Source organism: Corapipo altera, unplaced genomic scaffold, assembly GCF_003945725.1.
Source record: "Corapipo altera isolate COAL_440 unplaced genomic scaffold, ASM394572v1 78, whole genome shotgun sequence".
In the NCBI taxonomy this organism is placed as follows: Eukaryota; Metazoa; Chordata; class Aves; order Passeriformes; family Pipridae; genus Corapipo; species Corapipo altera.
Window position 1 is genome coordinate 162,140 of NW_020884904.1, and position 26,199 is coordinate 188,338.

Here is a 26,199-nt window from a genome sequence, read left to right on the forward strand (position 1 = left end):
GAGAGCAGAGAAAGTAAAAAGGGGAAATCAGCACACCACAGGAGAGTAAGGCTTGGGTAACTGACTTGTGTCTTATTAAAAAAATAAATAAATTAGTGCTCAGTTAAAGTAGGTACTTGATATTTTGGTTAGAAACTTCCTTGATGGTGCTTTGACTCACTTGGATGTGGATGAGGTTGTTGCATTGCAGTTTACCTAAGCAACTGAATATTATTCAATATATGATAAAATCTCAAAGGAAACATTATAAATTATCTGTCTGAAAAATACTGTGGTGGTTTTTTTTAGTTCCTTTTTAAAGACGTGTCTTGTCTGCAGAGAAGCCTGCTTGTTGGATTGTGAGGTAGTTTGTAGCCAAGCAGGAGGTCATTGATCACTGAACACACATTACTCCTCTGCCTGTTTTTCTAAGGGAATGGTGTTATCTTAGGGATATTTGTACAAGTGGTGTGCTTTTTTGGTATTATTTCTTGTAAGCAGGGAGCAACATTATTCTCAGCATCAGTGCAAACCTTACCCCAGCGTTTATTTGCCTTTGTTCAAAGAAAGCACATTTTGCTGAAGAAACACTAGGTCAGCAAAGACTAATTCTTCTGGAGTCTGAGGAAATTTGGAGTTAAATCACTGGTGACTGTTCCCCTAAATCCCTCAGCAAACATGGCTTGGCTCAGGTCAGCTCAGAGGTTGAATCACCACAGAATGCCCAAACTCTTAGGGAAGACTAAATATACTAATTTATTTTTAACCTTAGAGCCCTTTGCCACACCGAGGGAACCCGCTGGAAGATATTTGTTGCCTCCAAAATGCTGTTTTCACTTATCTTGCTGTGGTATTTCTCGAATAACTGAAATGCACACTCCGAGGCATGTTGTGTGATACCAAGCGCAGTGTGACAGCATGACTAGTGTGCATCTACAATTAAATAAAGTTCCTGAAGATTTCTCTTTTTCATATGATGGTGCCAAGAGATGTCAAAGACTTCGATGTCGACAGTTACAATAATTTCACTGCATCCATTCTGGTGTTCTTGGTAAATTAGATTTCCTGAGTTCACCTTCGCAGAGGTGCAGTCTCCTATTTTATCCTGCTATCTCTAATCTACTCAGTTTTGATCTACTGAGTGTCAATTTTAAATTGGGGATTTTTCTCTGACTAGATTACTTTCATATATATAGTTCACTTTGCTACTGATTCTCCACAAACTCTTTTCACATGATGATGATATCTGAGAATGAAGGTGGTTAACAGAACAGCTTGCAAAAAAAGAAAGAGCTACAGACAGGAATTTAAATAAAAATTAATGTATTTCTCATTGGAATTCAGGAAGTGTGACTTGCCTTCAGGAGTATTCATGTACTATTTCTATTGCTTTTACACCTGGCCTGACTGGATGTGCTGCTGGGTGATTGCTCACAAGTCTCATTTATACTTTTTCTTTTCTCGTTAACCTTGAATCCCCCTGAAAGCTGGGGACCAAAATTAATAAATAAATAAATAAATAAAAGGGGGCAAAAATAATAAAATAAATAAAAATAATTGATGGTTTCTGGGGTATTTTTTATGGGTTTTAAAAAAAATCCAAACCACAAATTTTCAAGACCACATCCTGGCACTCACTGGCTGGATTTGAGGTGCAGTGGAATGCTGAGGCAAGTAGAGTTGCAGCAGGTGTGATTCATCCCTGCCCTGCTGCTCTTGCACCTCTTTGCAGCTGTGCTAAGCAGATCAAAGTGCTGTCAGATCAACAGATGAGTGTCTAGTCTTACTTGCATTAAGGCTGATTTATACAACTGATGTAGAAAGGATGGTTTTAAAACAAGAGTCAATATATAATGTTTCCACTTCCAGTCCCCTCCTGGGATGAAATGGTATTAAGTGACTGGAATGAAGATGAGCTTTACACTTACTTCACTAAAACTCAGGTGATAATGGTAGGTTCAGGGCAGTGGGGATTAGATTTGCTATGCTTACAATAGGCTGAAATGTATTTCTGTAAATAATTTTAAAAAAAACTAAGAAGAAAAGTAGAAAGCAGGCCTTATTTTGATTTAAATAGTTCTCATAAACAAATGGAGTTGGTATTTGTGCAAATGCTGCTGTCTAAGACCTTCCTCAGACGATAAGAAAAATGTGCTTTGATGGTAGAACACAAGTCTCAGTCAGGGAGACAGAGTTTAATCATATCCTGGCTCACCCTGTAATATAGGCTCCCTTTTTAATCCACTGCTATGCTGTAGCATTGTGTCTTTATGATGGGGATAAATGTGCAGTATTAATTTTTTAGCTTCTAGCCAAACGTTGCACTGCCAATGAACCATCTTATTTCATAGCAGTGCAGGCTCATTGGGATAGCTGCAAACTGAGATCCCGTGATCGATGCTATTAAGTAAGGTAATATACTTTGTTCTGTTGTCAAAATTTATTTTTCTTATTGTCAACATTTTAATATGTCTAGGCAGAGTTTTAAATAACTACTGCAATAAAAGAAGCTTTTGGATAAGAAATATGGTGCCTGGTAGTTTGTAGGAAGGGAATGTGGCTAAAGCATATTTATCACTTTGAAATTACAGTTTCTGAGATGACAAATCTTTGATTCATGCAGAAAATGGTCGTTATTTAGTTTTTTAATTGGAATTCTGGGAACATTGCTTGTGCTATTTTAAGCATCACCTGTTAATGAAAAAGCAGTAGCCAGTGAAGAATGAAATTAATTGTTAGTCTTTACTTAAGATTCAGATCACTTTTGGTGAAACCACGAAAAAGAAATTAATGTGAAAGCCAACCAGACAAACTTTTAGACTATGACCAGAATTTACAATCTCATTTCTGCCCTTTCCTCCAAATAAAGCATTTGGCTTCAGTTTAAGGTAATTCAGAATAGCACCTGCCTTTGAGCCCAGACATCAAGGTAAGGGGGTCTCCTGTGTCTCTGCTTGTGGAGCCAGAGGAATCTCCAGCAGGTTGAAGGATTGCTTGAAGAGTGATGTTCACCTTGTTGTGCTCTTGTTACACAGGTGCAAAGGAGCATTTTGGGCTGTTTTTCTGCTGCTCAAGTCTGATCTGTCACTGGTCATAGATAATTGTGAAACCAGAACATGTCTTGATTTTTCTTTTCTTTTTCTTCCCCCCCCCAACACCTCAGCTGCTTTTCTTTGCCCCTTCAATGCAGCCCCTTTGGCACTGTGCAAAACAGCCTTTCTCCTTGGCTAACTTTTGCCCAATGAACTCTAATTATTAACCCTCTAGGTTTAATTACTTAACTCTAGGTATTAACCCCTCTGTGCTCACTTGCCTTTGCTCAGCAGTTGATCTACACTTCTACCTGGGACCCTTGGAGCATTACAAGAGGGCAGGAAAGCAGACAGAGCTGCCATAGGTGAGGTGTGAGAGCTCTTAGGGAGCAGGGTAGGTCCCACAGCTCATGCTGGTGTTCCTGTTGGGGCTTGCAGGGAAGGATAGATCCTGGAGGGAAAGGTGGTAGAGAAGCACCCTTCATTGGGAGAACTTTAAAAGTCACACGGTAGATGTACCTGAGCCAAATGGATATTTGAGAAGATAATTTACAGGCTTTTTTTTTTTCTGCTTGTGCAAGTGTCATGACCATCTTCTGATCTTCTTTCATATGTTCACCATCCCCACTGTAACTCTTTGCTGTACTCACAGTAAAGTTCAGGTTCACCCATGAAGTCACCAGCTCACTGAACCAGTGTCCCGACCTGCGAAAGAGAAGCAGCAACCTCTGAACGAGAACTAGTTCTTTTAAGTGTCACCTCTGTGGCCATGTCTGTGCTCATGTTGTCCTGACATCCAGGCCAGTAAATCTTGACAGCAAGGAAGTGTGTGTGTGTTGAAAAAGTACATGGAAGTGGCATAAATCTGACTTAAGGAATTTGCTGAGGCACTGCCCTGATTTGTACAATATGTCACCTGTCAGGAATGTTGTGGGAAGAAACTTGCACCTTGTGCTTCTTGTCTTACCTGGAGCAAAGCCTGGGATGGTCAGGATTTCTTTTGGGTAGCATCAGGCACTTGGATCTTAATGCTGATACTTTGACACCTGAGTAACTTTTAATTGAGTAAAAAGAGCAATGAGTCACTGCATGACCTGGCAGTTTTAGCACCTTCTTCCTTCATGCCTTTTCATATATCTTTATTTAACATTTAAAAAATACCCCATATTCATTAGTTTCCCCTGGTTATCCCTATCTCGTTTGAATTATCTCATTTAAATAACAATACCAGCATAGAGCGGATTAATGGAAAACCTTCTTAAATGCTATATAGTGCATGTGTTTGACAGTGTAGCAGTAAAGCTCCTAAAATCCTGGTTAGTCTGAGAGCTTTAAAATCCAAATATTCAGTTATACTGACATGAATGCAAAATGTTTCCACAGTGTAGGTACAAAGGAAAAGCCTTGTCTGAGTAGGGCATCATCTTTCTCTTTTTGTTTGAAGTGACCACGCATGTCCCTAAAGATTAACTGAGTGGTTGGAAAGAAATTAGGGTCTGTTTTTGTTAGAGACTGTTTTTAGAAATAGCTTCCAGAAATTTCTGGAGAACAGAATCTTATGAAACTTTATCAAAAAGAGCAGCAATCGAGTGACAAGAAATGTCTTGGCAGTACCCAGAGTGAGTCACAGAGATGGGCTTTTTGGGGTGTTTAGTTCAGAGTTAAATTAGAAGTTAGAAAGATGGGGTTCAGTCGGAGATCCAAGAGGGAAGATTTTCAACTGCTTTCCTACCAGAGCAACGTTTGCCCTCCTGTTGGGTGCAATGTGATGGAACACGTGAGTTCCATGAACAAGCACAACAGAAGGCAGCCAAGAAAATCATACTGCTATAGAGGAAAAAGTACATCTTATTTGGCTTGTTTTAATATTTTCAGAGGAAATCTTTTAATTATTGTCTATTGCGAGCCCCAAACATTCTGATAACACTTTGGTGATTTTAATTTAGGAGATCCACCAACTTGTGCAGTGCTGTTCAGGAACCATCTGGAAATAGCAGAATTTCTTTCTAATAATGCCCTTTCTTCCAGGCAGTGGGTCTTGTTTTTGAGAAACCAGCTGCTCACTTTGGTAATCATTAACCATTTACTGGTTTTACAATTAAAAGTGACTCAACTATTACTAAAATATTACTGTCCCTGTAGCAATGATCCTGCTTTTTTAAATTTTTTTTTGGGGACTCCTGTCATTTCACAGGGCAGATGTTGTCTAATGATTTGACAGAAAATGCTAATGCTTTTATCTTGGGGAAAAGAATCAACTTTTTCACACCACATCACTGATTAGTACTGACATTTTTAGTGTTCAGGCATCCACTGCAAGCACAGAGCTACAGTCTTTGAGTACATCTACCTGCTTTATCCCTGTGTTTGGGTCTTTGTGAGCTTTGGGTGTGCAGCTTTGATACCTGTAAATTAAATACTGAACCCCTGTGGAATATATAACTTTAGTCTGAAGATGGGAGGTACAGGGGTACAGCCTGTATAGGACCAAGCTCTCTGTGTGATTAATGGGGCTCCCCAAATGAGGCAGACAGATCCATCTCTTTTGCAGGGAAATAGGTGAGGAGCAGATGCAGCATCTGCATCCTGGTGGTGATCTGAGTGTGCATTGCTCCCGGGGAGCCCAGAGCTGTGCTGGGAGCTCAGCTAATTCTCCAGAATTCTTGTCAACCCCACAGTTTGCCAGTGTTACCGTTGATTTTTCAGATTCAGAAGCAGTTCTCATGTATTTGCATCTGTATGACATTTCTTCTGGATTTTAATTAATGACCGAAAAGTTAGATTTGGCTGGGCAGTTATTTAACCTTTTCACCACCAGTGACTGGGCTCTCCCTCGGTGCTTTTAGCCTCTTGTACTCTGTCAGTAAGGGTCACTGGGGTTTTTTTATTACAGGCAGTACTGCAATTCTTTCAGATAACTATTTGCATTGATTTCCAAGAGGTGAGAAAGTGAAATGAGGCAACATATTGCTACAAACTTGAGCTATTGCCACTTTTATGCAGCAAAGAAAATAAAGGCCCTGAAAATAAAGACTAATGGGCTGTGCAAAGCACAGTGAAAGTAATAGAAAATGGAAATAGTTTTTAAACATTGTCATGATAGTTTCTAGCCTGTCTTCATCTACTGTCTAGCAGACAAGCAGCTTAAGATTTAATTACATAGTTTATATGCATTGTTCATTAAGATGTAATTTTTAATTGTAATGTATATTGTATTTCATGTTGACTATCCACTGCAGGTCATAGCAAAGTTGCAGGTTGATTTGTTGTTCAGAAGAATTTAGTTGCTCCTCCATCATCCTGACTTGACCTCAGGAAGTTCTCTGACAGCTTCCTGGAAGCTGAAAGTTTCCTTCATGGGAAAGTGATTTCCCCCTTTTGAGACTGAGCCATTGCTACATTTGTAAGAGGTAGGAATCAAAGGGCAATATTGAACTAAAAAAGAAAAATCAGATTTTTTTTTCAAGGGTTTGCCTTTAAGTTGATGCTTTCTGAAGAGTAAATATATAAGAAAGAAGAAGTTAAGATGATATGTCTAAAACTTTCTCCCTAGTTTGTCCTTTTTAAGTGGATGGAGGAGAAAACCCAAAGCCTTATAAAGCAACTGTCTCTTATGTTCAGTGCTGTCAATCCTGCTCAGGAATAGAATTTTTCTAATCTAAGAAAAAATAAGCATTCTACATGGACTCTTTCTCAGCAACAGCTAATGTTTGTGGTCTCATTCATGGGCATAAGGAAAAGTCCCCTCCAAAGAAGAGTGTGCCACATTTCTGCTAAATATTTGTCTTTCGGCTCATTCATGGTAGTGGATCTCATACATTCACTGCTTTAACTTTTGTGCAATCTGGGGCCATGTAACAGGCTTTACTTTTTTGGGTTCAGAAATTGCATTGTATGCCAGGATGGATAAATCCTGGTTATTTGGGGCAAATCTTGAAGAGAGAATAGAATTTGTATTTTATTATTGTTTTGTTGTATTTTTTTTTTAAATGTTATTTACTTCAAAAGTCAAGGGGTCTTTACACACCTCTCTTCAATGTGAACAAAAAGTTTCTAATCGAAAAAATCAGTATTTTTTAAAATTATTTTTTTAAGAGCAATGACTTTTACACTTTGAAAGCATTTTCAGTGGGGTAACACTGAACACTATGCAGACAGAGAAAGCAGGATGCTTCTGTGTGTGACCTCCATTTCTTTCCTAGTCTTCACCTCTTCATCTTTCATCACAGGCAATGGCAAGAACTTGAAAGTAGCAAAAGACATTGTGGAAACTTCTGTCCTTGTATTGATCCTGTATACTTGGCACCTCTGAGATCCTATCTTTCCTTAGAGAGGATTAACTTCTCTCCTGGTTATCTTGCTGGAACAGACCCCAAATAGGATCTGGCTCTGTGTCCTCTGGGGCAAGCACGGGGGGTACCCAGGGCACAGCTTCCCTGTCTGCCTTTCATGCCTTGGCCTGAAATGATCCTTGGAAAGCAGAGGGCTTGTGCTTCCCTGGCCTTGGAACTTGTGAGTGGGTTGGGTGTAGTAACTGAAACTTGGAAGCTCTGAAATAAGTTGAAATGAATAAATATTGGGGTTGTCTGGATGCAGTGTCAGGGATTTGTTTTGCACACTGATCAGCTTCAGCCACAGAACACCCCCTTCCACAGCTGATGCCCTGGTACGTGTACGTGTGAGGTAGATGGGATGTGCTTATCAGCAATGCTTGGATTTCATTTTCCTCTGGAACTGTTTTGGTGTACAATGTGCAGTAATCCAAGTGGTCCCTGCTCCTGGGCCTGCTCATAGTAAAATGAACAGCACTCAACGAGTAACACTTGACCTCAATCATCATCAGCAGTGGCTGAAGGTGCTTGTGCTGCCAACCTGCTTGTTGGCTTCCTCCTCTCTCCTGGTGGTATCACCCCTACACCACCTGAGGAAAAAGCACCTACACATCCTGGTTTTGGTGTCCTAGTTTAGACTTCTGGTGCAGCCCCAACGTGGGGATTTCCCCTTTGTTGGGGAGTGGAGCTTCGGGCAGGGTGGCAGCAGCTGCTGCAGTGGGTTGGGTGAGTCGCTCTCTCCTCATGTTGGTGGCAGAGCATGGTCCAGAGGGTCTTCTCCCCTCACGGGTTATGGCCTCAAATGTTACGTGCAAAATAGATTCCCTTGATGAGTGTGCTTGGGTTGGTGAGCAGAAAGCTTTTTGGCTCAAGGGAACATTTGCAATTGCCCAGCAAGCATGTCAAAATATACATTGTATTATGTAATTTGGCCCACAGTTCAGCCTTTTGAAAGCACTGTCGTTTCCTTAAGAAAGTTCTGCAGAGAATTTTTTTTTTTCTTTGTAGAATAACATAAATGGCTTTTAGCAGGAGTTCTCTTCAGTCTCCTCTTGTATTTGATTTTTCTGGGCAGTTTAAACTCTGAAACCTTTGTTAAAGGAGTAGCTTCCAGTTAAGAAAACATGTTTTTATTGCATATAATAATAAAGCTGTACCATCATTGCCTGCTTTGCTACTGACAGTGGCAAAGCTGCTGCAGATCTCCTGTGTTTTGTTGCCTAATGCCAAATAGTCTAAAAGATAAGAATTTGGCCCCCAAACTCTTTTTGTGCTCTTTGAGAATTTAGTGCCACTCTTATAGTTTATCCCAGCTCTGGAAATTTAAAATAAAAACTTAAACCCATCATGTAAAAATGTGATTTGCTTAAAAATTTCGGCATTTTAAAATATTTTAGTTTTCTTTTATCCCACAACCACAAGAACTGAGAATTTTCATGTAAAGAATGAAGATTCAAATACGAATACAGTGTTTCCCTGAAGGGATTTTTTGGGGGTGTTTTGTTTCTTTTGTTTGTTTCATAGAAAAAGCCTCTCAAATATTGTAAGACTCAAGGTAAAAGCAGAACTGGCAGCTTTGGTATTGCATATTCCCAATGACCTTGAATTGGTTTTGCTACATTGTTCATTAAGTCATTTATGCTGATGCTAGCATATCTATAGCAACTTTCCTGAATAAACACAATTCCTTTGCAAAAGTTTGTGTAAATATCTGTTTACAAATAAACAGATAAGCAGGTGTGATAAAGCAGGGTGTCAGGCTCACAAAAGCATTGATCCTAAAAGTGTTGCTGACAAAGCAATAAAAATTTAAAGGATAAATAAAGATATATATGTCATTTATTCACTGAAATTCTTTGAATAACTGGATAAAGTCAAGCAGAAGTGGTAATGGGATGCATTCAGTGGGAGCAAGGGCAAGAGCCCCCACAGCAGGTTCTGATTTCTATATGATTATGTGCAATTATCCCACTCGCACGGCGTGGTGATGAAATCCTCCTCTGCCACGCTCTTGCCTGCATTTCCTAATGATCCAGCTGAACATCTGCTCCGTGAATACAACATGCAGATGATGCAGCTGGAATTGCCGGTGGCAGAATTGTCTCCTCTGTGACAGGAGCGTGGTTTTTTTTTTTCTCCCTGGCCACTCTACTGTGTCTCTCTCTTGCTCTTCCCCTCCCACCCGGTTGCTGGACCCGATTAAAGCCTCCCCGCAGAGCCGCCTGTGTGGAGAAGGAGACACGTTTCAGCCCCAGGCAAGGCTGGCACTTGGTACAAGTCGCACCAGCCTGTCGGGTCCTGGAGCAATATTGGTGACAGCCGTGAAGCCTTTGCAGCCCCGGCTCGGCTCTGCTCTCCCGAATCCCAGCCAGCTGACATTTGGGCTGGGTAAGCAATGAAGGCAGGACACGTCAAAAGAAGGAGAGAAGTACATTTTTCATTGCAGCCTTGTATTTTAGTTGGTAGCCAAAAGGTCGTCCCTGATGCAAAGCTTTGCTGCTGGAGCATATCCCTTGGGATCTAAAGGGAGCCCTGTGTGTGCCAGTGGGGAAGGTGCACCAACATTCCCAACAGAAAAGGCTGCTGCTTTGATTTTCCATGTGAGAAAATGCATGGCAGTGCAAGTAAACTCACTGAATGCTGCTTTGATTTTCCATGTGAGAAAATGCATGGCAGTGCAAGTAAACTCACTGAATATTATGTCCAAGTGTTTTTCTGTTATTTATCATAAAGCCCAAACTTTTATTTGTCGAAAAGAAAGCCTTGTGCAGTGTGGTACTTCCTTGTACAGTTTTCCATCACTGAAAAGCTGTTTGATTTTAACAGAATTCTGGTGGTATCAGGACAAAATATTTTTCCTGGTTGTCAAAAATAAATTATTAATACTTTTCAGGTATAATTTCCTAAGATCACTGGGAACAGGGCTTTTTTTGATGGGAGATCATGTTTGTTTTTTTTTTTTTAATGACTGGCTCTTGTAGACATTGACTGTTACAGGTAAATAGAGGCTAGGGTGTAAACAACCTCAGGTGCTGGTAAGATGATGTGAGTTTAAATCCTTCAGGACAGAGTTTTGGGTTTGGAAGGTCAAGATCTAATTTGGGAAAAGTTACAGCTGAAACCAATGTGAGAATCCATTTAGTGAACTGCTATAAACTTTTCCTAGAATCTGCTTATAGAAATTGATGTTAAGGAGATATCTGTGAAGAACAGGATTTAGTTTGGTGGTTTCTTTACCTTCACTTTTTTGACACAGTGCAGTCCCAAGGAAGCAGTTTTCTCAGCCTCTCCATCATCCATTCCTGCTGTAGTGGCTGTGGGTTTGTCAGGTGCCAAACCCACACTTGTTCTCTCTTCCAGAGCCTTGGCTGAGCCTGGTGATCCCCTTCAGGCAGATTCCTCTGAGGTGGAACACAAGGCACATGGGCCACAAAAACAGGCATGGCTTGGTTGGGGTGTGTGAGCCAGGGCTCAGGAGATGTGTGTGTGTAGGTTGGCTTGTTGACAGGGCTGGAAAACACAGGTTAAATGTGATGCAAAAGTTGTGGAATTAAGCTGCAAATGTCTATGGAATGATGCCCAACGTGAGAGGTATGGGATATACAGGTTGTGGTGTAACAGTTTCATCAATGTATGACTGGAAGAACATATGATGAAGGCATAATTTTTGCCATTCTGCACAGTGAGCAAAATTTTGATGTGCTACATAGCTATTTTTATAAATGCTTTGCTGAGTATTTGTGTCTTTCACTGGTAGCGTAGTTCATATCCTTTTGCTCATGAAATCTGTATTTCTTGTGCCATTTTTCCAATTGTAAACTCTTAAGGAATAATTAAAAAAAGAGATAATTTTAGAAAACTGAAGTGGTGCTATCATCATACTGTGTAGGCTTAATGTTCTTCAACAGAAGTAAATTGCATAACCCTGTGAGTGGGGTGGTGCCTTTTTCCGCTGCTGTAACAGAGACTCTTTTTCTATTTATTTCCTTATTTTGTCCCATACCAGTCACATCTGATCTTTCACCACTCAGTCTCTCATGGTAAAGCAATAATGAGCAGGAAACATAAGAAGGGGGAAAAAATGCACTTTTGATTTAATAGTGATGTTGTTTTTAAGGGAAGATGCAACCCTAGGACAGTGCTATCTAGTACTGGGTAGAGTGGGGTAAAGTGGTAAATGGTCTCTCTCAACAATACTTACCTTGTAAGTAGGTTGTTGTTTTTATGTGTGTTTATAAATAATTGTGTTTCTCACAAGTTTTCAAAGATTAAAGATTTTTAAGGATCCTAGTTGAGCAAAATATGTCATCTTCTTTCCTACTTTCTGTTAAAAAAAGATTATTTTTAAAGTTATTTTTGTCATCCTCTCCCTTAGGGCTATGGTTACTCTTATGTAGATACTATGGTATTATTAAAATTTAGCCTTTACAGTAGTTAATAGAAGTTGGGGATTATTTTTGCTCATTTTTTTCCCCTCAGAAATGAATAATTAAAGCAAATTGATTTGAAAATTGAAATCCTCTCCTCAATGTGCTGAAGGTTATGAAAAGATACATACCTGACCTGTAATGGGAAGATGTCTTTGTCAGTAGTGCAATAAAATTTCCAAATGTCCTCTTTATCAACCTCACTCTTAAATGTTAGTGATCCAGATGATCTGTAAGTAATGCAATGGAAGTCAAGACAACAAAAGTCTTCTGTTGTTGAAGATCCCTTTGAGTTGATATATTGTAATGGCTCAGAAGTGGCAAAATGATATTTCTCTCCTGCCATGGCAGTGAGGGAAGCTCTGGATAGTCCCTGTGTTCCCTTCAGTAGAACTGTAGGCTGTTATTCCATTGATACTCTCATACTTTTTCTTTGTTTTTTTGCTTTAGGCTTTTTGTGGAGGGAAATGTTCGAATCCCAGATATTTGATTTTTTTCATTCAGTTGGAGCTGAATTCATTTGGTGAGTGTGTTAACAAACATCTGTCCTGGGAGGAGCTCTGCTGTGGGATCCTCCAGGCTTCTCCCTGGCTGCTGTTCTTGCTGTTCTTGCAAACCATGAGTATTGCTGCAGCACCCACAGAACGCTCACCTTGCCTTGTTATAGATCTTTGCCTTATTATGGCATAAAGCAAATAGAACCATGGTTTCAAATATCAGCAGCACAGACGAGCAGTTTGATCTCTTCACATACTGCACTGGTGTGTCTCCACCTCTGTGCAGTTTTGGGCACCTCCATATAAGAAGAACATCAAATTATTAGAGTGTGTCCAGAGCAGGGTGATGAAGACGATGAAAGACCTTGAGGGCAAGGCTCGGAAGAAGTAGCTGAGGTCACTTGGCTTGTCCAGCTTGGAGAAGAGAAGGCTGAGGGTTTTTTTCTCTTTGCAGTCTACACCTTCCTCATGGGTGGCAGCAGGGGTGGGTGCTGATCTCTGGTGACCAGTGACAGGACATGAGGAAATGGGATAAAACTTCAGGGGAAATTGAGATTCGACCATAGGAAAAGGTTTTTCACTGAGAAGGTGATCAGTCGCTAAAACAGATTCCCCAGGGAACAACAGTTCTACCGGTGTTCGAGGAGCATCTGGATGATGCTCTTAGTCTATAGTTTAGCCTTATAAGTCCTGCAAGGAGTAGGGAATTGGACTTGATGATCCTTATGGATTCCTTACAAGTTGAGGTTTTCTATGATTCTGTGAAACAGAACTTACAGGCTCGCTGGATATATGGGCATTTTCATTAGCTACTACTTTTTTCCAGGGGAGATTTGCTTACCAACTAGTTGTCTTACTGGAAATAACCAAACCTGTGTGAACAATAACATGGCAACTGTGGTGTCTCAGGAGAAAGGGCAGAAGTTGTAATTCATTGTCCTTTTCTACTGTCACACATTAATTACTTGTGTGCATCACCTTCAACCTTTGGACAGCACAGAGTGCTACCCTTTTTACTTGACTAGAAGGAAGGGATGAGAGTCTCTTCTGTGTTCTTATTTGGTCCCTATCCCTCCTTTCTGTGTTCACAACAGGGCTCAGAAATGCTAAAACTGTGATTTTCTCTAAACTGGATCAATTTTTAACTTCCTGCTGTGACATATTAGAGATGTTTCTCATTAAGGCTAATGGAAATAACCCTAATCGATGATGGTCGTTGTAATGAGGTTACTGCTTAATGGGTTTTAGGGTTGTTGGAGGTGGTGGTTAGTCAATAGGCTGAAGTATGAAAGAATAACATGTAATCCAGAGGCATAAAGAACAGCTACAGGTGTGTACAAACAAGGTTCAGTGGTGGAGCATGCTGGGTGGAGTTCTCATTGCAACTTTAATGTTGATTTGAATTAGATGTCTTTTCCTTCATCAAGTGTGTTCAGCTGCTGATAGATACAGAAGTGAAATATTTTCCTGTCTTCCCTTTTCCCATGCTGCAGTCCTGGTTTGCTCAGTTTTCTGTAAGGATCTGTAGCAGTTAGTATCATCCTAACAATTCTCAAGCAAAGAGTATGTGCTTCAGTTTAAACTCCCTGCATTGCAAGGGTAATCTTGCCTTTTGCATGCTGTGTGTAGTTACTACCAGGATGTTGAATTTATGGCAGAAGTTTGAAATAGATAGTCAATATCTTTCTGTAGGGGTAGAACGAAAGAAAATTTTGCCAACGTCGTATATATGTTTCAGAATATTGTATAATTTTCTTGAAGCTTAAGTAACTTGAGAGCTTTGTTTCATTAATGGCCATAAACAGAGGAATGGGCAGTTGGTGTGGAATGGAAGGAACAAGAACTCAAGGACTAGAATTAAGCAGTGGTTATAGGATATTTTTATTCAGCGTTTTACCTCCTTTGCAATATTTGAGCTTTTTGTAACTCCTTGTCAAGATGCAGTAACATCAATTCAGTGCTTTTTTCAGGTTATGTTTTCTCTCTTCTCATAATCGTTCTCATTAAACCAACGTGTGAAGAAACATGTGAGGGATGGTGCAGATTGTGTGCTGATTGATGTTGACTGATTTTGCTATTTTAGAAAACAAGAGAACACTGACTTGTTTAATTCCCCTTTAGGACTCATGCTGGACTAGTGCTAGGACTAAGTGCTAGAAAAATCCCCCATGAAGGCTTTGCACTCACTTTTCAGTATGGCCTTTTAGTTCTGAGGTGAAATAAGACGTTTAGAAGTGTAACAGATCAGGTAATGATGACTTCATCAGCAGAGATGGCCTCACAGAAATTTAAGCTGCAGCTTGCCTAGAGCCTTATTTTGCAAAGCATATCATCTGGTTCTTAATTTCGAGCATGTTTGAATCCATTCTAGTTGAGCAAAATATGTCGTCTCCTTTCCTACCTTCTGTTAAAAAGCTATTGGACTGGAACACGGAAGGAAAAACCACCAAAACACAGTCTAGAACGTGATGTGCCTTCCTACAAAGGGTGGAACATGTAGAATGTCAGAAACCAGGCCACACCAGCCATTTGGGTCTCTGGTCCCCTGATGACACATCACTAGGGCCCCAATAAAAAGGCATCATTTATGTGCTACAAACCTCTGCTGGTGGGTGAGGTTCCCTAATGGACTCTGGAGCCTTCTGTCCAGCTCATTGACCTTCTGGTGGAGCTTCATAAAGGCAGATTGGGCTCCCCCTTAGCTTGCTGTCTCTCATTGCCATGGGTAGCCCTGTGTCTGCCTGCCTCTACTTTTCTCCAAATCGCTACTGTGCAAGGTGACCTGTGTTAGGTGAAAGGTCTGGACACTTTTTTGGTTGCTAGGAGGGCAGAGCTCTGTTCTGTTAACCATCCTGTTTCCCAAAAAAAAAAAAAAAAAATTGCTTCTGGAGTCTATATTCATTCTTGCATTTTAGTGGAGGAGATACTAATGGCCATTCTTCACCACAGCTTAATAAAGCTCTGAAATACAAAGATGTAATGGCAGATATGTCATTGGTTTGGGTCTTCATTTTTGATTTCCTTTTTTTTTTTTTTTTTTTTTTTGTTTTTGTGGGGGGGGTTGGTTTTTTTTTTTTTTTGAGAAAATATCATGCTGAACGTAATTCCAGCCCCCTCCTGTTGAATGCAGACAGGAGCCTGAGGGATCTGGTCTAATCATCTACTATGGCCTGTGCATATGGATGACGGGCTGTGTAGGAACTTAGGAAGAAAAAAAAAATCATAGAAAGAAGCTTAACTTTAAACAGGTGCAATGTGAGCCGTTTTCCTCTCTTGCACCATAAGGTTTTCTGCTGCTGGCTCCTGCCTGTGTGGGTTGATCCCATTTGGTGCTGTTGGCTCTGCTGACCCTTGGGTTCGTGGGTGGCTGGAACTGATGTCCAGGTCATTTTATATGTCTCAGGATCTGCCCCTGGTTGCTCTTCCACACCATCATGCTGAGTGATTTGTAGGGGTGTGGAGGAGATTGGCATCCTCTGTATCTGATCCAGCTGTGCTTCAGTTGGAGGGCAGGAACTATCTCTGCATTGTGCCACTGCTTATCTCTGCAAGGGGACAGAGCCTGGCAGGGTAGCCAGTGCCAGGGCTGAGTTTGGATCTATTGTCTTCACATGGGGGAGGAGAAAAAAAAGCCCCCCTTCCCCTTTAAATTTTACTCTTGAGTGAATCTTAATCTTTAAATTACTACAAATGTGAGACTTCCCATGCTATGATTTGAGAATAACTGTAATCATTTCAAGAAAACAAAGCCTAGGAACATTATGGTGTTGAATGTAGAGTAAACTGGTGTTTGAAATGATGTGTTGTACATCTGCACATATCAAAAAAGGAGTTTAATTTCCTAATTTGTTTTGGATCTTGCCCCCCTCTCCTCATGTTCATCCCTATTTTATTTTCTTCCTTTTGTGTCTATAATTGCATGTGTTATTAGAACTGGCAAGATGAGCACCTCCAGATGTATCCTACAGGAATGCAGCCAATGCTGACTCTATTCCCATGTCAGACTGCATGCCAAGTCAGTGAAGCTTGGTTGTCAAAACCTATACCCTTTCTACACTGCTTGTAAACCCGTCTTCTCACATAATATTTTGGCACAGGGTGACTCATGATAACCTCAAGAATTGTCCCAAGCTAAGAATGTGTCTTTTACTGTGTTGAAACATCCCTGTTAAAAGTAGGATTTTGAAATGGTATGGCCAAGGCAGCTTTCCTTATTCTTCTTTTAGATGAAAGGACCTGAGGGGTTTGTAATCTGTGTGTTGAACCTTTCACTGGGTTTTGTGTTTTGTTGGGGTTTTTTCAACATATTCTGAATTTTTATGCATTTTGAATACAAAGGAAAAACGTTCACTTATTTCACTAAACATAATGCATTTTGTGTCGTGACTTCTAGCAAGAAGACAACTTCTCTTCCTTTTGGGGAAAAATATATTAATTTTACTTATTATTTGACAGGTATCAGGCGACAGCATATCAATGATGCTCCTTCTACAGGATCTTTTCCTAATTGGAGATCTATACTATCACCAACACGGCCTTCCACAGAAACTAAGACTTCCTCAATAGCTGATATTTCTATGGGGCAGACTTTGGAGAATGCAGACTTGCTTCAGATGATAAAAACCACGCTGACTGGCACACGTACCAGGACTTTGGATCAAATGCATCTGTTGCCCACTCTGTATCAAGGCAGTGGAAACAGTGCATCCCAGGAACCCACTGAAGTTTCGGCCGAGTCGCCTCTGAGGTCATCATCTCAAGATGCAGATGAAACAGGTTTGCCTCAACTTGGTATGTTTGCCACATTGTCCCCTACACCATTCGGGTACAGCTGTGCCACTTCAGCTAATGCCATTAAAAACACCCTCCATTTCAAAAGAAAGCTCATCAGGATCAGTCATGCTTGCTCCTGTTCCATCACCATCATTCTTCCTCATTGGTAATTTGGTCACCTCATACCATTAACTTTTCTAAACCAACTGTACTGCCCATCAAAGTGCCTTTGTCTGCAGATCCTGAAGGTTTCGTCAACATTCAGCCAGCTCACAGGTTAGTGAAAGCAGAAGTAGTCCTCTAAGTGTGGTACATTCCAGTATGGTCAATCACAGGAGGGGTCCCGATTTCTTTACAGGGGCCATGCCTTTCATTGGATTGACAACAGTGCATTTCACAGAAATAGTAGGAAAAGGGTCTCCTTCAGAAAGGACCTCTTTTTCATCTATATACTCTGATATTCCTGTGTCAAAAATGCATCAGTCTCCCCTGACAGGAACTTCCAAAAGCCTGTCATGGTTCCCTAATGAGAATCTGTATAATGTATCTTCTACTGAAGTAAAACCAAACACTCAGCCATTTAGGGCAGCACTGACTGACAGAAATAGTGATATCACTCCTCTGTCACCATCAGTTTTTCAGGATAAAGCAGAGGTCCCTACATCACTCTTCCATCCTGTGGTTACTCCACATCTAGTACTGCAAATGAGTCATCCTCAGTCTTTCACAGCACTGACTAATTACACTACAGGCTTTACCCCCCTCTACCTTTCATGTCATCAGCTTCTGAGGGCCTGGCTGAGGTCTCCAGCTCAACAGAGAGCACGTCTTCCCTTTCACTGCCAATATAACTTGTTCCAGATGCAAAGCACACTCGCAGTGCAGTGCTGCCAGCCCGAGCGTTTAGAAGCAAAACAGATTTACTCTTTAGAAATGCAACACACTCCTCTCCAACAAACCCAAGGTCTCCCTTGCTAACTGAGACAAATGATGTGTTTACTAGGATAGCACTCAGAAATGCTCCCAGGGCAGCAGCAGCTGACCAGGATACACTGCAAATCCCTTCGACTGCTGTCTCACGGTGCTCGGTGGTGGCTCTGAATCAGACTTCTGCAGAAGTCCTGACTGATGGATCTTATCAGACAAACAGCATGTCATTGCCAACTGCTCCTGCCTCTACTCTCCCAACTCCTGGTGGCTTTCCTGTGGCAAGAAAAGCGCAACAGCCTTTAAGAGGAGTGACAGCAAAGATGTCCATGAACTTTAATGCTAATAATGTTCTGCCTTATGGAACTCAGCTTTCCAAAGTTTCTCCAGATATCCAAACCACATAGGATCATATGTGGTTCATAGGATCATAGGATCATAGGACCATATCCAAACTCCACATAGGATCAAGAATACTAAGCACTGTTTTGGAAATGGCTGTGACTAGTCTTGATCTAGCTGCAGTGCCATTAATTCCTTTTACTATGGGCCTTTCAAAACCTGAAACTGCTGTCACAAATACCTCTGCCACTAATGTTTGTGTGACTGCACATCTTCTACCCGCAGATGCAGAAAGTCCAGTTGTGAAGACAGAAAGATGAGACCACCCACTGTTGTGACCACACATGCAGAATATTCACCTCCAGGAGCTTTAAATCATTTAACCTCTGATCAGACTTTGTGTTCAGTTGATAAAAAGCTGGTCGCTTCTGTCATGCCTCCAGCGTGGAGTGTGCTGCCATCACTTGTTTCTATGACAACCTAATGGACAGCCACAGTTCTGGCTCTTCCAGGATTTCGAATGCAGACTTTGAAAGCAATTTAGATCCTGTCAGCCCTCCTCAAGTCATAACTTCAGCTTCTACGTGGACCAATAAAGCTTTGCTGTCTTCAGCTGGCATTAGTATTCCTTCGGTAAAAACTTCAACCCAAATGGCAATAAGAGAAGTTCCTTCAAGTACTTCTCCATGGGATGCTGAGCATCACACACCACACTTGGTAGTTTCAAGTCTGCAAAACAAAATTAATACAAATCAGCAGCCACTCTTCTCCACCCCTTCAGCAAACTATACTTATGCGTGCTATAGTCAAAACGTTTCAAATTTACCCTTTGCTGAAAAGCATAGTTTTTCAGAATTAGATGCATTTGCACTGAAAACATCTCCTGTTCAATATTCATTCCTTGTTACAGCATTGACAGTGCCTGACCTCTTGCAAAAAAAGGCATGGAAGGAAGCAAGCCTGGAAATGTTGCTAATTTCTTCACTGTTGGAGATGTTCATATCAGTATACATGATAAAGCATCTCTGCATTTACATGTGCCTTCTGTTAATGCTGCAGGTGCTCTCCCTAGCTCCGTAGAACCCCAAACAAGTGATGCTGGAAAGATTATTTTACTGACAGAAATGTTAAACACAGCACCAGTGTTGGCTTTTCAGCTCACTGAAAACTTGACTATTTCAGCCACCAGCAAAAGCACTGCCAGCCCAGTACCCCTCTCCTGTAACTAAGCCTTCTGGCTCAACTGTCTTGTATAGTTTTATTTCAGGAATCATTGGTTCTGGAAATTTGCCAGAATTTGCAGACAATCAATTAGAGTCCTCTGGTTATTTGTTTATGGTTGATAAAAATCCAGCTACATTCAGTGTGGAATGGGACACAAGTGCTACAAGACACAGTGTAGTTCCCAGTAATATATCTAATAAAATTACCAAGGGCATCCCATTGCAAACCCTGACCACCAGTGCTCTGCAGTCAGTCATCATAACTTCTGTCCATGCATCACCAACACAGCTAGAGTCTCCTTTTTTGTCAAAAACCAACTTTACCCATTCTATCCTTACAGTGTTATCTGGAATATCTTCTGGTGCAATACCTACAGTAGGAACTTCAGAAGCAAAACCACTAACAAGAAAATCATCTCCAGCTTCACCAGTGCCAGCTTCTTCCTTCTTTTCTCTAGGCACTGAAAACACACCTTTGCCATCTGTGATGGCTTTAAGCACACCGACACTGACCCTAACAAAAAATAACACTGCCACAAAATTGACATTGGACCTAAGCTCAGTAGGAACACGTGCAGATTTTCCTTTTGCAACGAGAAACACAACTGCATCACCTGTGGACGTGACAGCCATGCTCATAACCCCTAAAAGCAGCACGGTCACAGCCTCCACACTCGCACCCACAACCCATGTACCAAGGCAGATAGAAACCACAGTAACTGACACCCAGAAGTTCCCGAGCTCAGACATCACCAAAACGTCAACCCCCTACCCACTGACAATTACAGCAGCTTTGACATCTATTACAGCATCAGCGAAAACAACTAGGCTTCCCCCTACTCCAGTGGAAAACTCCTCTGCTCCCTCTGAAACCACAGCAGCAGCGGCTTTCGCTAATATGACAGCAGCTCCCCCCCTGGACTGCCGGCTCTCCGACAACCTTATGGTTAAAACAGGTACGTGGGGACACTCCATTTACTGAAAGGGCCTCGTGTGTCTGTGAGGGGCAGCTGGTGAGGAGTGAGAAATGCGCTCCAGCGTCAAAGAACGTGGGGGCATTCGTGATTAATCTGGCGATAAGGCTGCTGCACTGACAAACCAGGTGGATAAAAAGCAGGGTGGTTAGATAGGAGTGGTATTAGCTTTATTTGGGGCTTGGATTTTGCAATGAATGCGTCAGAAGAAGTGGTGAGATCATCAGGTGCTCTGAAGTTCAGCAGGTCGCTGCAGGGATTTAGCAGAACCACCTGTGTGGAGGGACAACCTGGTGAGATGTGATGGTTTGATCTCTGCTTTGCAGTGAGGAGTCTGTGTCACTGGAGGGGACAGTGCAGGAACCTGCCTCAGTCTTCGGCCCTCTTTACATGCAAATACCTAATTATGTTTTAACATGAACGCCTAATGCTGTCATTAAAGTTTCATTTGAAAATAATAAGCATTCAGAATTTCATGCTTCAAAATGGGAGGATTTTGAGTTTTCTGTGCAAACAGTGCCACTTCTGGGTCTAGCTGTTTTTTTCATGGACAGTTTTTCCTTAGCTATAAGAACTCTAAACTAAAGGGGTGAAGCCTTGCCCAGGCTTCACATAAACTCCTTATGGTAGCAAGTGCAGCACCAGGAGATGTGTGCATCTTGAAGATCTCAGCAAAGAAGAATAGCTATAAAAAAAATGGCTTATGATCTTGTATAGACCTGAGTGGTACAAGGTGAAATGAAATAAGCAGCTTTTGGACCTAATGTGTGTTTGATAGCTGCTAAATATCTACATCAGTAGTGTGATGAGTACAGCAACTATTTCTAAAGATAGAGTAGCCTGTACACAGTATGGGATTGAAAAGTACTCAAGTGCAGCTGTAAAGCTCTTTCTGGAAATTATAAGAGAAAAAGATAGTGATAATGTTAATAAAGAGAGTGTACGGATGCTTCCTAAATGGAAAAATAATTGTAGCAGTGGAGAAACACGTTTCTGTGTTTATTTAACTGTGGCCATGAAGATGTGAAGCCTGCCTGTGCAGCACCAGCTCAGTCCCTTGAGAATGCTGCACCAGTCTGTCTGCGGGCAATCAAGTGGCCTCATACCTCACTTAGAAAGGTAGCTGGGCAAAGACTTGTTGTTGCTGAAGAAACTGAATTTGTTAGACCTTGCTCTGGAAACAATGGGGTATTGCCATGGGATGGATAGGGAGTTCTGTCTTTGGAGCTGCTGCTAATCCTGCAGCTGCTTTGATGATCCCTGCACAGCCAGCCCCATGTAAAAACAATTAGAGGAAGCAAACAGGAGCACGGTGATGTCTCAGACCATCATGTGGCTTTTGTTGCTCCACAGTTCTGTTTCTGAACACAAGGAGGATGATGATCAGCAATGCCTTCAGGGAGATGGTGAGAAAAGGACTCAACCAGGTGCTGAGACAAGCGTTCAACCAAAACGTCAGTGCTCAGGTAAGCACGCTTGGCTTGCCTTCATGATCTCACCGAAACACCTCTCCCACCAAAGGAATCCCAGCTGGCTGCAGCCCTAGTGGTATCTCTGGTTGCAGGAAGCCTCTTGGAGGGGAGCAGTGAGCTTTTCCTATGGAGCCTCTTGGAGGGGAGCAGTGAGCTTTTCCTATGGAGCCTCTTGGAGGGGAGCAGTGAGCTTCTTCTATGGAGAACAGGCACAGGCAGCACCCATTCTGGGCTCTAAAAACATAAGGAGTATTCCAAAGCTTTTACCAGTTTATTTGATGAAGAAGAAGAGAGAAATGCAAACTTCTTTTTAGTGTGTTCTGGGAAACGATTACTGGCAGCAGTGTCCTCTCCCCCCTGCAGCTCAGGAGTGACTCCTGACTCTCAGGCAGCTGAGTGCTGTTCTGCTCAGCCTGGATCAATGGCGACAGCGTGGCTGGTAAATGGGATGTCACTGCTGTCAGTCTGCTCCCTGGTTTGAAAACCCAGTACCTGACAAGTGCAGTTCCACGGGGATGAAAATCCCGAGCAGGGAGAAAGCACATTTTATTGAAAATAAATGGAGGTGATGTGTTCATCACTTTGCAGCTAAATTGCAGGCTGCAAATTGCTCTGCACTGCTGTGTGTGAGAGCAGGCTCGGATGGGCTGCTGGGGTGCTTTTCTCTGGGACACAGGATCCTATTCACTTAGGTAGGGGTTTGTGTTATAAGTTATCCTTACCAAGCCCCTGAGAAAGAAGAAAGCAATTTTGCTCAAAATAGAGGGCATCAAGTTGACTTCAGTCCCCACGCTTTATTGCTGCAAGTGTGGACCATGTTAGTTGGTTTGGGAATTGTGTGTTCCTGAGTCTTGGCAGCAGCAATAAAAACTGTCAGGTTTCATCCCCTACCTTTTTGTAAACTTGAGAGGAGCTGCCTTCTGGTTGCCAACTAAAACCTAGTGGGGAGAATCAGTTCCAGAGCTAAAACTTTTTGGAAAATACAGAATTTTGAGGTAAAACTCAACTCATGTTTTGGCTCATAGTGTGTTCATTCTTATGATTTGTTATTTCCACTCATATAGGTCCACTTGCAGACTGGACAGTACAGCAAAACAGTATAGAAGTGACAGCCCAATCAAATATTGAAAACTTTTACCTTTCAAAAATCTGCCTTCAAACTTCCAATGACAGACACATGCACGAAGTCAGTGAACTTCAGGCATGAAGTAGGAGCTGGAGTTTCTCTGGATTCTCTGTATTTTTACATGCATAATTAAAATGTCCCAGTATCTGCACATGAATGAAGCCCCAGTCTAAACTGGAGGTGTGACAGCTCTGGTAGCAATACTGCACTGCTTCAATTCAGAGCCCATGCTGCGAGGGATGGGCCTAAAGGTCTCTGAGCAGCTCTGCTAACACTGTGTCTGACACAACACTAACTGATCCCATGGGGTTTATAGGGGATTACAGGATAAAAACCCTGCAAGGGACCCATATTAAGCATAAGAAGTCCCATCAAATAGTGATAGAAATGTGCTTCCCTGCGTGTGTTTTAGGTTGAAATCCTGGAGCAATCGAGTAACCTAACAGTTGGTTACTATGTTACATGGGGGAGGCTGGTTTTCATCCCAGCTGCTGTCATCGAAAGGCTCCTTGCCTACGGCATCAGCAATGCCACGGCAGACATCAAGCAGCACGTGCCACATCTCCAGGCCGTGGTGGCCCTGGCCTTGCCGTGGAAGCCCCTTCCCGCCTACCACTTCCAGCTGAAAACAGGTGAGCCGTGTCCTGCCTGCCCTGGGATTGTCTGTGTGTTTGTGGTTCGGTGCCCAGGGACGATTCCTGTCCTTGCTCTCCGGTGCAGTGGTGTGGCAGCAGGACAAGCTCTGCTTTGGTCTCGGGTTCTGGTGTTCCTGGCACAAGCAGGACAGCCAGTGTGGGTGTCCCAGTCCTTCCTGGCGCTCTGCTGTCACAGCCATCGGCACTGTTGTGAGGTGAAGTGGCTTTGCATTAGGGATGAGTCACACTGATATGCTTGACTAACACTTGGCATTTGGTTAAATGGACTTCAATCCATGGATTGTGCAGTAACCTGTGTGTTGCTTCTGGGGACAATCAGATGAGAAACATGACTGTAGGATATATATACACACGTACACATACTGTTCTGGCTGGACCCATCTGACTTAGGTCCCAGCTGTCTGACCCAGGGTCACTGTTTAACCCCCTGTGCTGTACCAAGCATCACTGCAGAGTAATTGCAGTGCAGTATAAGCTATGAGAGGGCAGAGAGTGCTGTAAAATGATGTATCAAATTATAAAAAGATTTCTTATGTCTTTGCTCACATGTTTATATACATACAATGCAATTAACCAGCTAGATATGTTTTTCTTAGAATCAAACAGAATGAGAATCAATATTGTGATTGATTATGTTTTGCAAGAGCAAATGACCTGCAAGATTTAAGACTATAACTTGTCTTTTAGAATGATTTCACTAGTGCCTGGCTCTGAGTAAATATATGCACAATGAACTGGTCTTACCATCTTATATATTACTGCAGAAACAATCTCCACTTGTTTATGGAGAGCATTAGCTCTAATAATGCAATTTAACTCTTACATTTTGTCTTAATTAAGGCTCGTTTAGTGCATTGCCTGAATGCCATCAACTGATCTTACGTGGCATTAACTTCACCTGCTTAATTTGTTAATTGATCATTTTGCTCCTGGCATTGGAGGATTTATGCAACTGAGAATACTTTGGCCACATGCTAATATGTTCCTTTTCCAGAGCTGCAGTTTGTGGGTCAAACAGACAATATTCAGTCATGCAAATTTATTCAGACCATGGAACAGCGACTACAGAGAGCATTTCAGGATGCTGAAAGAAAGGTCCTGAACACCAGCAACAACTTAACAGTTCAGGTACTATGTTGTGTTGCTTTGCCAGTGCCTGTTCTTTGTTGTTCTTTGTGTTTGTATTTCAACACAGTGCCTTGGCTAGCCACTGTGGAGGAAGTTCATGCTTTCATCTGAAATAAGATAGTTTTATGTATTGCAGGAAAACTTATAAATGGATTATTTATAGAAGACAGGTACTTTTTATGAGTTTGAGTTTTACTGTTTGCAGTTAAGTCATACAAATGAAATTCAAATAAAACCAAATATATAAAGATATTCTTCAAAAGTTATGTTTTTACTGAATATGTTATTCTGGCATGTTAGTTGCTTTCGCTGTGGCTATTCAGGTATAAAGATGGTCACAGGCATAGCTGTTTGTAAGATCTGAGCTAATGGAATATAATTTGTTCTCTTTTTTTGGTATGCATTCAGTTCCATACTCACAGACAGACACAAATTCAACACTAAGGGCCTGATTTTTGCAGGCATTTATATGTATAGAGGGCCAACACCCTTATACTCTGTGCCATACTTCAGGAAAAAAGAAATTATCCTCTGGGTGATATGATATGTATTTGACTCATGATAAAACTCTGTGTATGGACTTGTGCTCCTCAGAATGGTTTGTACGTAACTTTCCAGAAGGAGAAAATTGGCTATCGGGGCTCTCCTCAGTTACTTTGGTGCAGAGAAGGCACAAAAGTGCATGGAAAGAGATGATCTACCACAGTAGGTAAAGGGCTTTTCAATAGCTGGACCTGTGGCACTGAGGGGAACTTTGTGATGACTGATTTGCTTGAAGTGGAAAAGGCAGATCTCACAAAGCACCTAAGCAATTTTGTAAAGAGCCCTAGTAGAAGGTGGTAGTTGGATTCTTTTGTGGGTATTTCCAATTTAAGAAGAGATAGGATGGAGGCCTTGGAGGCAAGATATAAGCTGGGAAGTAAGAGGCTCAAGGGTGTGATCTTCATGATAAATTTTTCTGAAATCGTTTTTCGGTATCATGCAACAGACTAAGTGCAGCAGAAAATTGTATGAGGGTTTTAGATTAATTGCAAACTGAGGAACAGCTCTGAAGCAGACAGAGCCAATTCAGAAAAGGCATTGCTGCACTTCCAAGAGCAGAGGGAAGGGTGCAAGGTGGGTAAAAGGCATGAAGCAACTTCCATGCAAGGAGGAATGAAACCGGCCATGGTTCTCCAACCATGAGTGCTGTAATGAATCAGGAGTGATCAGTTGGAGCTTCCAATAACAGAGCTACTCACATTTAAGAATCCTTAGGAAGAGTCCTTTCACACAGTGGGTGATAAAGGTGTTACTGGAGAAAAAAGCCTGG

General features: G+C 41.7%; 1 protein-coding gene across 5 annotated transcripts in view; it reads left to right on the plus strand.

The window, feature by feature from the left end:
• The first annotated feature begins 16,726 nt into the window (after window positions 1–16,726).
• KIAA1549L (KIAA1549 like) overlaps window positions 16,727–26,199 on the plus strand; it is a 77,141-nt gene continuing 67,668 nt past the window's right edge. For 2 of the 5 annotated variants that reach the window (XM_027651220.1, XM_027651222.1), the window contains exons 1-5: window positions 16,727–17,057; window positions 19,873–20,487; window positions 21,859–21,971; window positions 23,516–23,735; window positions 24,754–24,887. In XM_027651220.1, coding sequence (XP_027507021.1) covers window positions 16,844–17,057; window positions 19,873–20,487; window positions 21,859–21,971; window positions 23,516–23,735; window positions 24,754–24,887 — 1,296 coding nt within the window. In that variant the 5' untranslated portion in view covers window positions 16,727–16,843. The remainder of the gene's footprint in view (window positions 17,058–19,872; window positions 20,488–21,858; window positions 21,972–23,515; window positions 23,736–24,753; window positions 24,888–26,199) is intronic. The other 3 variants (XM_027651223.1, XM_027651221.1, XM_027651224.1) reach the window with 3 other exon arrangements.